We start from the raw sequence: 15,951 nt of genomic DNA, 5'->3' as shown, positions 1-15,951 counted from the left end.
AAAGTGCTACAACTTAAGCGGACCTCATCCGTATGTCTATTTTATCCTCACATCACCATGTCAATCACAATTTCTTTCCAACACCTTCCTATTCCCTCTCCCCCACTGTGTCTCAACATGCTGCTGAGTTTCTTTACATTCAAAGTACCAAGTAGGGTTCTCCAATCTTTTGCCTTGCTCTCCTCAGTTGTCTTCTGTAAGGTTTCTGGAGTCTGGAATAAATAAAACGCCTCACTATGGCACTTTGAGCATTGGATGGAAAGGCCGGAATATTTAATAAAAAGTTGACATTTCTATTTTTGAGTCGGACCAGAATGCCCTGGGAGAGTTGCTAATGCACCATGTGGCTTGCTCGACAACCTTGTACTTTTTGCACCTCGCAATGCATCTCCTCTAGGTGTTACTGGCAACAAATCCTTGTAGGCTTTTTGGTTACGTTCACCATGGGACATATTTGTCACAGTATCCAGGTCCCGGGATAAATTCTTGATTCACTGTGGTTCACTTAAAAAGGAAAAATCAACTACATTTACCTCAGACCGCTCCCTGGTGATTTTGGAGGTTACCATTTGTGAAAGAATGTAGTCCAACGGGGCAAAATAAGGCATTAGACGCCATTATGTCTGTCAATGGGTAATTTGGTCAGGGATTGATCAGGAATTCATTAACATCATTTATAGTTTGTAATGAAGAATTAGAAGATGTTTTGTAGAAGAATTTGTCATACTGTGTTGTCAATGGATCCCATAAAGATGATTCAACAGTTTTAATAAAAGTCTAGTGCTACCTTGAATTACCGTTTGTTGAATTATTCAATTTTCTGTCAAAGACATGGTAGTCTGGGGATTATGTTGAGTTAAGAGTTGTTGTTCAGGTTAGCAAACGCCTGTATCATGCCAGTTTCAGGCACGTTTTTCAGGACTTGCTCTTAAAATTGCATTTGCTGCCATGTCTTTCTACGTTTTTTTGCCAAGGGTTGAAACTGCAGCTTCTTTTTGCACTTACGAGTATCTGTGTTAATATAGGTAGGCCCTATGCGTACGACTATGTCTTTCCCATATTGGAGTAAGGCCATGATATCTTGTAAGACTGCTTTTAGCTTTGCTGCCCCATCACCTTGGAACACTTTGCAGAAGGACCTGAAACTGGATCATTTTCTTCCAATTGATGATTTTAAGTTAGATTGGAGGGTTTCTTACCACGAATTGCACATGTTTTAAAGCGTACTTTTTTAAACTCTCTTCTGTACTATGCAAAGGTTTTAACTTCCATGTATTGTTAAGTTTTAATTTTGTGTCATGTTGTGTTTACGGTCTTTCTTGGCCAGCGCTCACTTGTAAAAGATATGTAAATCTCAATGTGATCTCTCGTTAAATAAAGGATAAATACGAAACCAGCCAAAGAGGTTACAGTGTGTTCTGTTCGATCTCTTCCAGCAAAGTGCCTAAGTAGGATTGCACATTTTGGAGAATTTTCACAGGTGGAAACTTTCCGTGGGAATTAACGGGAAAATATGGGAATTAATGGAAATATATGCAAATTAATATTAATACCATTTAAATGTAATGTTTTTTGTATTGGATATATTTACTATATCATATGGAGACAGAAACAAACATTTTACCTTATAAGTAGACATAATTGCAAATGATTAAATCCTTCCAGTAGAAATGAAAAAAACTATTGTTACGAATTAAACTTTAATTAAATGAGTTGACTCTTCACATGGGATGATTTCACTGAACATCAATAGAAAGGGAATATTGAATGATCCCCAATGATCCATCGCGTCTCCAAAAAACATTTTCAACATAACTCTGTAAAATGATAGTCTAGAAACTAAAGCTTTGGTTGTCTTCCTCTCAGGCTTCCATGTCTTCTCCCTGAACCTCCTCAATGTACACCTCTTAAACATCAGACTCTGAGGCCTCGTCTTCACAGTCACTTTCCAACCTTGTTGAGGATGGCTCGTTGTCAGGCTTAAAAGGCCTCAAATTTGCCCGGATGGCCACCAATTTTTCAACCCTTGTATTGGTCAGCCAGTTGCGTGCTTTGGTGTGTGTGTTCCCAAACAAGGACCGGTTGCGCTCTGAGGCAGCTGATGTTAGTGGGATTTGGAGGATGATGGAGGCAACAGGGGAAAGAGCCTCAGATCCACAAAGTCCCTTCCACCAGGTAGCTAATGAGATATTTTTGCACGACTGCCATATTGCATCTCCATCCCAAAGCCCTTGCTTGGATGTGTACTTCGCCAGACTGCCAAGAACCTTGCCCTCATCCAGGCCAAGGTGGTGAGACACGGTAGTGATGACACCATAGGCCTTGTTGATCTCTGCACCAGACAGGATGCTCTTGCCATCATACTTGGGGTCCAACATGTACACTGCGGCGTGTATGGGCTTTAGGCAGAAGTCTTCACGCTTTTTGATGTATTTCAGAACTGCAGTTTCCTCTGCTTGGAGCAACAATGAAGTGGGCAGGGCAGTACGGATTTCTTCTCTTACATCTGCAAGCAGAGTCTGAGCACCAGACAGGATGGCATTGTCTCCCTCAATCTGTGCAATGGCTACTGCTATAGGTTTCAGGAGTTTCAGGCTGCTTACCACTCTCTCCCAAAATACATCATCCAGGAGGATCCTCTTGATGGGGCTGTCCATATCGGCAGACTGTGATATGGCCATTTCTTGGAGAGACTCCTTCCTTTACCAGGCGACTGTCAAACATGATGACAACACCACCCCAACGGGTGTTGCTGGGCAGCTTCAATGTGGTGCTCGTACTCTTCTCACTTTGCTTGGTGAGGTAGATTGCTGCTATGACCCTTCACATACTTAACCATTTCCTTGGCTCTCTTGTAGAGTGTATCCATTGTTTTCAGTGCCATGATGTCCTTGAGGAGCAGATTAAATGCATGAGCAGCAAAGCCAGTGGGTGTGATGTGAGGGTAGGAATCCTCCACTTTAGACCAAGCAGCCTTCATGTTTGCAGCATTGTCTGTCACCAGTGCAAATACCTTCTATGGTCCAAGGTCATTGATGACTGCCTTCAGCTCATCTGCAGTGTAGAGACCGGTGTGTCTGTTGTCCCTTGTGTCTGTGCTCTTGTAGAATACTGGTTGAGGGGTGGAGATGATGTAGTTAATTATTCCTTGCCCACGAACATTCAACCAGCCATCAGAGATGATTGCAATACAGTCTGCTTTCTCTATGATTTGCTTGACCTTCACCTGAACTCTATTGAACTCTGCATCCAGCAAAATAGTAGATAAAGCATGTCTGGTTGGAGGGGTGTATGCTGGGCGCAGAACATTTAGAAATCTCTTCCAATGCACATTGCCTGTGAGCATCAGAGGTTAACCAATTGCATACACAGCTCGAGCAAGACATTCATCAGCATTTCTCTGACTACGTTCCTCCATTGAGTCAAAAACACTTCTGATTCCAGGAGGACCATGAGCTGTTGCTATCGATAAGGTGTCTGATTCATCATTTTAACCTCAAATATAAGTAGAGGGACTTTTTGTCAGAGGTTGCTTGTTGTGAGGGAACTTTATGCACTTCAAATCAAATTGTGTGAATAAAGTTCCCTCAGCATAAAGTTCCCTCTGGTGATTCTGCATCTTTGTTGCATTCTTCACATATGATTTGGCACAGTATTTGCAAATGTACGCAGATTTTCCTTCTACATTAGCTGCAGTGAAATGTCTCCACAAATCAGATAGTGCCCGTGGCATTTTACTGTAAAGATATTAGAAAATAATGAGTAAAAAAAAAATATATACAATTCCATATACCGATAAATAGTTAAGCAGTTAGATTAAACAACTCCTTTGTAAGATAAATGTTTTAAACTGAAACATGTATGGAAACAGGTGAATTAACACGCAGAAGTTAGCAAGCTAAAACCCACATGGTAGCAAAAACTAGCTAGCAGAAATTGTTAACAAGTTAGAAATGATTTAAACACACTTTGCTGTAGGCTACTATTTACTAGTTAACAAAAAATCATGTATGTCATATAAAATATATTCACCCAGTATTGTAATCAAAACTTCCCAGAAAGCATGTAGTTCTTGGCTCAGACAGTGTAGTAGTGTGGGCTCAATAGCATCTCATTATTGTGCAGATCTTGAGAATTGTGATGTGTTGGAAGAATGCATTGTGCATGCAGAGGGTTGCAATTCCATTGAATTGGGAATAGTTTAACAAAAATATGCCACAAGACCTAGAATTGCCTTATGTGTATCCCACAAAAAAAGGTTCACTGTTATAAGCTAACTTTTTTGATGAATTTAAGCAAAATTCCCGGGCTTAAATTCCTATGGAAAATATCTGAAATAATTCTGGAGATTTCCGACCCTTTGCAACCCTATGCCTAAGGAAGGTCTCAGCTTTCCGTTAATTGGAGTTGCGTGGGCACACATTGGACACCCATACACTTGCACTACCTTGTAAGTCTTCTCATGTGACCGTAAAGTCATTATATAACAGTAAGCGAATAGTAGTTTGCTAATATTTACATTAGCTCCTACTGTTATTGCATATTATTTAACATAGTTAGCATAATCAATATAGCAATTTATTGACAGAAGTTAGTAATTTGTCAAAGAACACTGAACACAAATATAAATGCAACATGTAAAGTGTTAGTTTCATGAGCTGAAATTCAAGCTCCCCGAAATGTTCCATAGGCACAAAAGCTTATTTCTCTCAAATTTTATTCACAAATTTGTTTACATTCCTGTTAGTGAGCATTTCTTCTTTGCCAAGAAAATCCATCCACCTGGTAGGTGTAACATATCAAGAAGCTGATTAAACAGCATGATCATTACAGCTTGTGCTGGAGACAATAAAAGGCCACACTAAAATGTGCAGTTTTGTCACCCAACACAATCCCACATATGTCTCAAGTTGAGGGAGCGTGCAATTGGCATGCTGACAGCAGGAATGTCCAACAAAAAAGCTGTTGCCAGAGAATTTAATGTTCATTTCTCTACCATAATCCTCCCCCAGAACCGTTTTAGAGAATTTGGCAGTATGTCCAACCGGCCTCACAACAGCAGATCACGTGTGTGGTGTGATGTAGGCGAGCAGTTTGCTGATGTCAACTTTGTGAGCACAGTGCCCTATGGTGGCTGTGGGGTTATGGTATGGGCAGGCATAAGCTACGGACAACGAACACAATTGCTTTTTATTGATGGCAATTTGAATGTACAGAGATACCGTGATGAAATCATGAGGCCCACTGTCGTGACATTCATCCGCCGCCATCACCTAATGTTTCAGCATAATGCACAGCCCCATGTCGCAAGGATCTGTTCCTGGAAACTGAAAATGTCCGTTCTTCCATGGCCTGCATACCCACCAGACATGTCTCCATTGAGCATGTTTAGGCTGCTCTGGATTGACATGTACGACATGTCTAGTTCCTGCCAATATCCAGTAAATTCGCACAGCCATTGAAGAGGAATGGGAGACACGATCAACAGCCTGATCAACTCTATGCGACGGAGATGTGTCGTGCTGCATGAGGCAAATGGTGGTCACACCAGATACTGACTGGTTTTCTAATCCACCCCCTACCTTTTTTAAAAGGTATCTGTGGCCAACAGTATTCCCAATCATGTGAAATCCATAGATTAGGGCCTGATTTAATTTATTTAAATTGACTGATTTCCTTATACTGTAACTCGGTGAAATCCTTGAAATTGCTACATTTTGGATTTTTTTTTTATTTCACCTTTATTTAACCAGGTAGTTGAAGTTCTCATTTACAACTGGCCAAGATAAAGCAAAGTAGTTTGACACACAACAACAACACAGAGTTACACATGGAATAAACAAACATACAGTCAATAATACAGTAGAAAAAGTCTATATACAGTGTGTGCAAATGAGGTAGGATAAGGGAGGCAAGGAAAGGCGGCCAAAGGAAGAATTGGTTTTGGGGGTGACAAGTGAGGTATACCTGCTGGAGCGCGTGCTACAGGTGGGTGCTGCTATGGTGACCAGTGAGCTGAGATAAGGCGGGGCTTTACCTAGCAGAGACTTGTAGATGACCTGGAGCCAGTGGGTTTGGCGACGAGTATGAAGCGAGGGCCAGCCAACGAGAGCATACAGGTCGCAGTGGTGGGTAGTATATGGGGCTTTGGTGACAAAACGGATGACACTGTGATAAACTGCATCCAATTTGTTGAGTAGGGTGTTGGAGGCTATTTTGTAAATGACATTGCCGAAGTCGAGGATCGGTAGGATGGTCAGTTTTACCAGGGTATGTTTGGCAGCATGAGTGAAGGATGCTTTGTTGCGAAATAGGAAGCCGATTCTAGATTTAATTTTGGATTGGAGATGCTCAATCTGAGTCTGGAAGGAGAGTTTACAGTCTAACCAGACACCTAGGTATTTGTAGTTGTTCACATTTTCTAAGTCAGAACCGTCCAGAGTAGTGATGCTGGACGGGTGGGCAGGTGCGGACAGCGATCGGTTGAAGAGCATGCATTTAGTTTTACTTGCATTTAAGAGGAGTTGGAGGCACGGAAGGAGAGTTGTATGGCATTGAAGCTCGTCTGGAGGTTAGTTAACACAGTGTCCAAAGAAGGGCCAGAGGTATACAAAATGGTGTCGTCTGCATAGAGGTGGATCAGAGAATCACCAGCAGCAAGAGAGACATCATTGATGTATACAGAGAAGAGAGTCGGCCCGAGAATTGAACCCTGTGGCACCCCATAGAGACTGCCAGAGGTCCCGACAACAGGCCCTCCAATTTGACACACTGAACTTTATCAGAGAAATAGTTGGTGAACCAGGCGAGGCAATCCTTTGAGAAACCAAGGCTGTTGAGTCTGCCGATAAGAATGTGTTGATTGACAGAGTCGAAAGCCTTGGCCATAGATGGGCATGTTGCGTTTAATGGGACCAATACATTTTTTTGTTGTTTAATTTAATCTTTATTTTACTAGGCAATTGCGTTAAGAACAAATTCTTATTTATAATGACGGCCTATCCACGCCGTCCAAAAGTAATAATTTTGACTCATCTGTCCATAGAACATTCTTCCAAGAGTCTTGATGATCATCCAAGTGCTTTCAGGTGCTATTTGTCAAACTTGAGTCAACTTGTTGGATTAGATGGGTCCCATTATCTCTGGCGACAAAATAAATTAAACACATTAAGAACCTCATACCAACGGTCAAGCATGGTGGTAGTGTGATGGTTTGGGGATGCTTTGCTCCCTCAGGACCTGGACGACTTGTCTTTATACACTGCTCAAAAAAATAAAGGGAACACTTAAACAACACAATGTAACTCCAAGTCAATCACACTTCTGTGAAATCAAACTGTCCACTTAGGAAGCAACACTGATTGACAATACATTTCACATGCTGTTGTGCAAATGGAATAGACAACAGGTGGAAATTATAGGCAATTAGCAAGACACCCCCAATAAAGGAGTGGTTCAGCAGGTGGGGACCACAGACCACTTCTCAGTTCCTATGCTTCCTGGCTGATGTTTTGGTCACTTTTGAATGCTGGCGGTGCTTTCACTCTAGTGGTAGCATGAGACGGAGTCTACAACCCACACAAGTGGCTCAGGTAGTGCAGCTCATCCAGGATGGCATATCAATGCGAGCTGTGGCAAGAAGGTTTGCTGTGTCTGTCAGCGTAGTGTCCAGAGCATGGAGGCGCTACCAGGAGACAGGCCAGTACATCAGGAGACGTGGAGGAGGCCGTTGGAGGGCAACAACCCAGCAGCAGGACCGCTACCTCCGCCTTTGTGCAAGGAGGAGCAGGAGAAGCACTGCCAGAGCCCTGCAAAATGACCTCTAGCAGGCCACAAATGTGCATGTGTCTGCTCAAACGGTCAGAAACAGACTCCATGAGGGGTGGTATGAGGGCCCGACGTCCACAGGTGGGGGTTGTGCTTACAGCCCAACACCGTGCAGGACGTTTGGCATTTGCCAGAGAACACCAAGATTGGCAAATTCGCCACTGGCGCCCTGTGCTCTTCACAGATGAAAGCAGGTTCACACTGAGCATGTGACAGACGTGACAGAGTCTGGAGACACCGTGGAGAACGTTCTGCTGCCTGCAACATCCTCCAGCATGACCGGTTTGGCGGTGGGTCAGTCATGGTGTGGGGTGGCATTTCTTTGGGGGCCGCACAGCCCTCCATGTGCTTCGCCAGAGGTAGCCTGACTGCCATTAGGTACCGAGACGAGATCCCCAGACCCCTTGTGAGACCATATGCTGGTGCGGTTGGCCCTGGGTTCCTCCTAATGCAAGACAATGCTAGACCTCTTGTGGCTGGAGTGTGTCAGCAGTTCCTGCAAGAGGAAGGCATTGATGCTATGGACTGGCCCGCCCGTTCCCCAGACCTGAATCAAATTGAGCACATCTGGGACATCATGTCTCGCTCCATCCACCAACGCCACGTTTCAACACAGACTGTCCAGGAGTTGGCGGATGCTTTAGTCCAGGTCTTGGAGGAGATCCCTCAGGAGACCATCCGCCACCTCATCAGGAGCATGCCCAGGCGTTGTAGGGAGGTCATACAGGCACGTGGAGGCCACACACAGTACTGAGCCTCATTTTGACTTGTTTTAAGGACATTACATCAAAGTTGGATCAGCCTGTAGTGTGGTTTTCCACTTTCATTTTGAGTGTGACTCCAAATCCAGACCTCCATGGGTTGATAAATTGGATTTCCATTGATTATTTTTGTGTGATTTTGTTGTCAGCACATTCAACTATGTAAAGAAAAAAGTATTTAATAAGATTATTTCATTCATTCAGATCTAGGATGTGTTGTTTAAGTGTTCCCTTTATTTTTTTTAGCAGTATATAAGGAACCATGAATTCTGCTCTGTATCAGAGAACTCTACAATACAATGTCAGGCCATCCGTCTGTGAGCTGAAGCTTAGCTGGGTCATGCAGCAAGACAATGATCCAAAACATACAATCAAGTTGACATGAAAATGGTTAAAAAGCAATAAATTAAAAGTTTAGGAATGGCCTACACAAAGTCCAGACCTAATCATTATTGAGATGTTGTGGCAGGACTTGAAACGAGCAGATAAAACAGATAAAACAAACGAGTTAAAACACTTCTGCATGCAAGGCTGGGCCAAAATTCCTCCACAGCGATGTGAGTGACCGATCAACAACTACAGGAAGCAGTTGATTCCAGTCATTGCAGCTAAATGTGGCACAACCAGTTATTGAGTGTAAGGGGGCAATACTTTTAAACACTGGGGAATTAGTTGTTGCATAACTTTGTTAATTAAATAAATAATTTGTCTTTTATTTATGCTTTTTAACTAGACAAGTCAGTTAACAACAAATTATTATTTACAATGACAGCCTACCCCGGCCAAACCCGGACGATGCTGGGCCAATTGTAAAATAAGTATACATTTGTTTCGTTATTTGTAAATGCAGGTTCCCGTTATCTAATATTAGTTTTCGGTTGAAGATCTGATAACATTCAGTATCAAAAATAGAGAAAATCAGAAAGGAGACGAATACTTTTTCTGAAGGCTGTGAAATCGCAAATGGGGCCTACTGTGGTCTCTCACCTGCTGTGTTTGATTTGGCAATGTTTTTTTCTTTCTCGTCCTCCAGGTGCCCACAGGGGGACATCGTCACACACACGGCCTGGCTCAACCGGTCGAGTATACTGTACGCCGGCGAGGACAAGTGGTCGGTGGATCCCAGGGTGAGTCTTGTTACACTCAATCAGGAGGAGTTCACCATAAAGATTGAGGACGTGGACATGACCGACGAGGGCCCATACATCTGTGCGGTGCAGACGAGCAGGAGACCGAGGACGACGTCAGTGCACATCCTCATCCAAGGTAAGCCAAAGCCTGAGAATCTAGATACTGTCTGGGCAGATGTTGTCAAAATAGCTTTTGTCTGTCTGTCTGTCTGTCTGTCTGTCTCGACTCTCTCTCTCTCTCTCTCTCTCTCTCTCTCTCGACTCTCTCTCTCTCTCTCTCGACTCTCTCTCTCTCTCTGACTCTCTCTCTCTCTCTCTGACTCTCACTCTCTCTCTCTCTCTGACTCTCTCACGCTCGACTCTCTCTCTCTGACTCTCTCTCTCTCTCGACTCTCTCTCTCTCTCGACTCTCTCTCTCTCTCTCTCTCTCTCTCTCGACTCTCTCTCTCTCTCTCTCTCGACTCTCTCTCGACTCTCTCTCTCTCTGACTCTCTCTCTCTCTCTGACTCTCTCTCTCTCTGACTCTCTCTCTACTCTCTCTCTCTCTCTCTCTGCTCTCTGACCTCTCTCTCTCGACTCTCTCTCGACTCTCTCTCGACTCTCTCTCGCTCGACCTCTCTCTCTCGCTCGACTCTCTCTCTCGCTCTCTCTCTCGCTCGACTCTCTCTCTCTCTCTCTCTGACTCTCTCTCTCTCTCTCTCTCTCGCTCTCGCTCTCTCTCTCTCTCTCACTGACTCTCTCTCTCTCTCTCTCTGACTCTCTCTCTCTCTCTCGCTCAACTCTCTCTCTCTCTCTCTGGCTCTCTCTCTCTCTCCGCTCTCTCGCTCGACTCTCTCTCGCGAAACAATATAGCCGCAGCTCTGTGTGACGTATATCGTCTATAATATATGGAACTCCATGAAGATTGAAAACAATATATACATGGAGAGTTCTCTCTAAGCTCTCTCGAACGCCCTCCTCTCCTCTCTCTCGATCTCTTTCTGGCTCTACCTCTCTCTCTCCGCGACTCTCTACTCTCTCTCTCTGCTCGCTCTCTCTCTCTCTGGGAAACATATATAATATAGAATAATATGTGATATATATATATAATATATATATAATGTGTTGAGCAATATGGAAATATATAACGAGCAGACATATATATGCGCTATATGTGATATTATGGTGAAATATGTACAACATGTGCAGGCTATAACGATATATGTGAATGTAGATATTATATATGGACATATATATATATGAAAATATAGAACATATATATGTGGCGCTTATAGGAGAGCAGACATATATGTGGATGTGAACCATATGATTAAGCTTAGCTATGTGAGCAGACGATATGGCGGGCAGACCATATGTGAGCAGCCAACATGTGAGCAGACATATATAATACGAGAGCAGACATGTATATATATATGCTTGAAGATATATGTATGGAGCATAAAATAAATATGTGAACGAATACTGGAGCATAATATATATATATATGTAGACGGAGATGGGGATATGTATATATGATATGTGGCAGACAATAGCTATATAGGCATACTGGACACATGTATATGCTGTATGAGCAGAATAATAATATGTGAGCAGATATGAACAGACATGGGTGAATAATAATATGGCGAGCAGACCATGTAACCAATGTGAGCAGACAGCAAGGCAGACCAGCCATGGCAGACCATATGTGTATCGACTCTCTCTCTCGGCTCTCTCTCTCTCTCTCTCTCTCTCGACTCTCTCTCTCGTCTCTGACTCTCTCTCTCTCTCTCTCGGCTCTCTCTCTCTCTCTCTCTCTCGCTCTCTCTCTCGGCTCTCTCTCTCTCTCTCTCTCTCTCTCTCTCTCGCTCTCTCTCTCGGCTCTCTCTCGCTCTCTCTCTCTCTCTCCGCTCTCTCTCTCTCTCTCGGCTCTCTCTCTCTGCTCGAGCTCTCTCTCGACTCTCTCTCTCTCTCTCGCTCAGCTATATATAATAGCGAACGGAACCAATAATAATATGTAGACGAGACATGTGTGAGCAGACCTTATATTTGAGCAGATATGTATCAGCAGACAGACAGCAATAACTAACAGAAGCAGATAATAATAACCATCTTGGGCAGACAGTATGTATGTGGCAGGCAGACAATAATATGTGTGAGCAGACAATAATAACCAATAGCAGGCAGACCTTGAGCAGACATGTATGCTCTCTCAGCTCGACTCTCTGCTGAAACTCTCTCTCTCTCTGTCAGAACTCTCTCTCTCTCGCTAGAGCTCTCTCTCTCTCGCTCGACTCTCTCTCTCTCTCTCGCTCAGGCTCTGGCTCGACTCTCTCAGAGCTCTCTCTCTTGTTTTCTCTCTCTCGACTCTCTCTCTCTCTCTCTCTCTCTCTCTCTCTCTCTCTCTCGTGACTCTCTCTCTCGACTCTCTCGAAGCTCTCTCTCTCGACTCTCTCTAGGCTCTCTCTCTCTCTCTCTCTGGCTCTCTCTAGACAATAATATGTTAATATATGTAGACTAATATGGACAATATGTATGTGAATATATATGAGGCAGACAATATGCAGATATTAATAACGGGCGGACAACAATAGCGAGCGGACATGTGGCGACGACAATAATAAGCCGGGCGGACAATATTGTGGAGCAGACAAATTAGCAAATAGCGCAACAGAATAACATAACCGGCAGACGGGCGAGACCAATATGTGCCGAATGACGAATTGTGGTGGATATATATAAAGGCGATTTACGGACAATAATATGAATAACAATATGCCGAGCGAACCATATATGTATGTGGGGATGAACTAATATAGCAGACAATAATAATGGAGCAATATGTGAACCTCATAATAATAAGGAGCCATGAGAGTGCAACACAATAAACTGAGCAACAATATAGCGAGCAGACAACCAATAATAAGGCAGACATATATGGTGGGCTTGAGCAGACAATATAATAGCTGAATATATGAATATGGATAGATGCCGATATATGAGCATATATGTGAGCAGAACAATATGATAGAAGAATAATATCCATATGTAAACTATACAATATGCGTATGTGTAGATTGTATGGGATATGTATGTAGAATAATATATACGAGCAGACAATAATAGCAGATAATGTGAGAGCTTAATAACCGTGTAATAGCGGGCAGACAACCCTATGTGGCAAGCAGACATATATGTGGCGGATATGCCAACCTTATGTATGTGAGCGACGCAGACATGATATGTGCGGACACTAATATGTAGACCATACATGTGAGCAGATAATATGTACGACCTTAATATACCGGGCGGACAATAATGTGCGGCAGACAATAATATGCGAGCAAACCCATATGTGAGCAAGACCAATATGCTTGACAATAATAGCCGGGCAACCAACGACGATGGTGTGACAATATGGGGATATATGCTCGGTACTGTGTAGCAAAATATATAGATTTGATGCTATGTTTAAACAGAGATAATAATATTATGCAACCTTATACGTGGGCAGACAATATATATGTGCACATCTTTTTAACATATGGCAGCACATATCTCGCCACTCGGCGACTAGAAAATATATTGTGGGCAGACAGTATGTGAAATTATGAGCAACCAAGCAGAATATGTTGAAGACATAAAACATATGTATGATAATATAGAACATGTAGCTTGACCTTATATGGATATATATGTGAAACGAATATGTTAAGCCGGATAATATGTCTCGAATATGTATGAGGACGACGGAAATATGACCATATGCTTGTGTGAACGGTATATGCTTGGGCAGACCTTAATGTGTAAGAGCAGACCTATGTGCTTGAGATAATATGAATATAATAGCGGGGGCGAACATTGAGCAGATATGTGTGTGCAGATTGAGCAGACAATATGAGATATGCTCGAGCAACAGGCAGATATATATATGAACAGGAGAAATAGAAATCTGCAAATATGAGCAGACAATAACAATGAGAGAACAAACCTGTAATATATGCGGGCAACATATATGTGCGATGCAGACTACCACAGTAGCGGGCGAACAGATTGATATGTGAATAGACACATATTATGTAATATATTATGGAACTTATGAACATATACATATATGTGTATATATATATATATATATATATATATGTGAATAATATGCGATAACTATATATATATATATATATATAATATATATGTGAAGCTTATATTGAGACATATATGTTGAATATATATATATGCTTGATGAAAATAACATATATATAAATATAGATATGAATACGAACAATATGTGAACCTAATATGCTGTGGCACTGTAAATATATATATCCATGAGCAAACATATATATGTAACAACATATGTGAGCAGACAATAATAATGTGAACAGACATATGTATGCGTAAGGAATAATTGAATATATGTGTTGAGCAGATATTATGTTGTGCGAATATGGGAGCAGACAATAATGTTATGTGAGCGAACCAATATTAGCAGATAATGTGAGCAAGACAATAGCGAGCAGACCAGATATGTGTGGCAGCAGACAATAATACCGGGCAGACGTTGGGAGCAGACTTATTGTATGTGAGCAACATGTATATGTGAGCAGACAATAATATATGTAGACAAGTTGAACCCAATATGGTGGCTCGAATATATGTGAACATGTATATATATATGTATATAATATTAAAATAAACATTGAACTATTACCATGTGGAATATGTAGTTATTATATATATGTGTAGACAATAATAATATGTAGACATATATATATCTATGTGAATATATGCGAACCATAATGTATATGTAGACCCATATATATGTGAGCAGACAATATGCTTACATATAGTAAGCAGACAACTAATAACTTAGCAGCAATATATATGTGAGAACGGAACATATCCAGATAATAATAATAATTAGCAAAACAAAATATGCTTGAGCAGACAATAATGTCGAGCAGACATTAATATGTGAGCGGGACAATATGTGGCGGGCAGACAATAATATGCGAATAACCAATAATAATAGCGAGGCTAATATATAATAATAGCCAATATGAACAATAATAGCGACAGATAATATATGCTATGTGAGCGACACCATATCAGACAGACATATATGGGAAACAATAATAATACACAAAATAATATGCTTAGAGCAGACAATAATACCTTGGCAGACATGTATGTAATAACTGATATATGGGAGGACAGATATGTGGAGGCAGAAACCATATGATATGAACAATATAGCTATAAATATGTGAATATGTGAACTAATATTGAGAATGTAATATGTAGACTAATATGTAACAATATGGAGACAATATAAGAATCGAATATGTGAATAGTGACAATAATACGACAGACAAAAAACCAATATCTGTGACGCGAATAAATATATGTTGCAAAAAATATGAACGAGATAATATTTTATGAACCCAATAATATATGTGAAGAATAGCAATATGTATAATATGCGAGAAACTATGTGCAGAACTGTATGTGTGGGGACCATAATGAACGCAAAACCAGTGGCAAAATAATAATATGAATAGCAGACACATATATGTCAGACATGAGCAGACAATAATGCGAACATGAGTAGATACATGGATGGGCTCGTAGAGCAGACATAATGCTAAATACCTGCGAGCAGACATCATATGTGAACCATATGTGAGCCGGATAATATGTATATGTGTTGAGCAGACATATGTGAAACCCGAATCATATGTAATGAGACAGACAATATATGTGTTTTGGCGGGATGTACGTGAGCAGACATAATATATATGTTGAGCAGACAGCAATATATGTAGAACAGAAATATATATATCTCTCTCTCTTAAACACTTCTCTCGAACCAAGCAATATATATATATGGGCTCACTTACGACAGATATATATATACCATACATGTCTTACAGAATATATATATGCTATGATGCAGACATATGTCGCAGAGCAGACAGGCAGACAATGTAGTAGACATGTGAGCAGGTAGACATGTATGTTGGCAGAATATGTGTGAACGTATATATATATGTGAGACAAAATATAACCTTAATATGTAGGTAGTCACAGCTAGAATATATCATATATGTGTGAGAAGGTATATATATGTGTGAGAATACTATATTATGTGTGACCGAGCATATGTGTGCGCAGACAATAATATGCAGTAATTGGGAATATGTAGCGGACCTAATAGCATATGAGCAACAATGACGGAATATATATAAGTTGAA

The 15,951-nt window shown here is 41.4% G+C and overlaps 1 protein-coding gene across 4 annotated transcripts in view; it reads left to right on the top strand.

Moving 5' to 3' along the window:
- The window catches only part of LOC106603662 (opioid-binding protein/cell adhesion molecule), a 473,472-nt gene that overhangs the window by 366,511 nt on the left and 91,010 nt on the right, over positions 1-15,951 (top strand). For all 4 annotated transcript variants that reach the window (XM_014197606.2, XM_014197609.2, XM_014197608.2 and 1 more), the window contains one exon: positions 9,622-9,854. In XM_014197606.2, coding sequence (XP_014053081.1) covers positions 9,622-9,854 — 233 coding nt within the window. The remainder of the gene's footprint in view (positions 1-9,621; positions 9,855-15,951) is intronic.

This window comes from Salmo salar, chromosome ssa04 (assembly GCF_905237065.1).
Source record: "Salmo salar chromosome ssa04, Ssal_v3.1, whole genome shotgun sequence".
Classification (NCBI taxonomy): Eukaryota; Metazoa; Chordata; class Actinopteri; order Salmoniformes; family Salmonidae; genus Salmo; species Salmo salar.
This window is presented reverse-complemented; position numbering and strand designations above follow the sequence as displayed.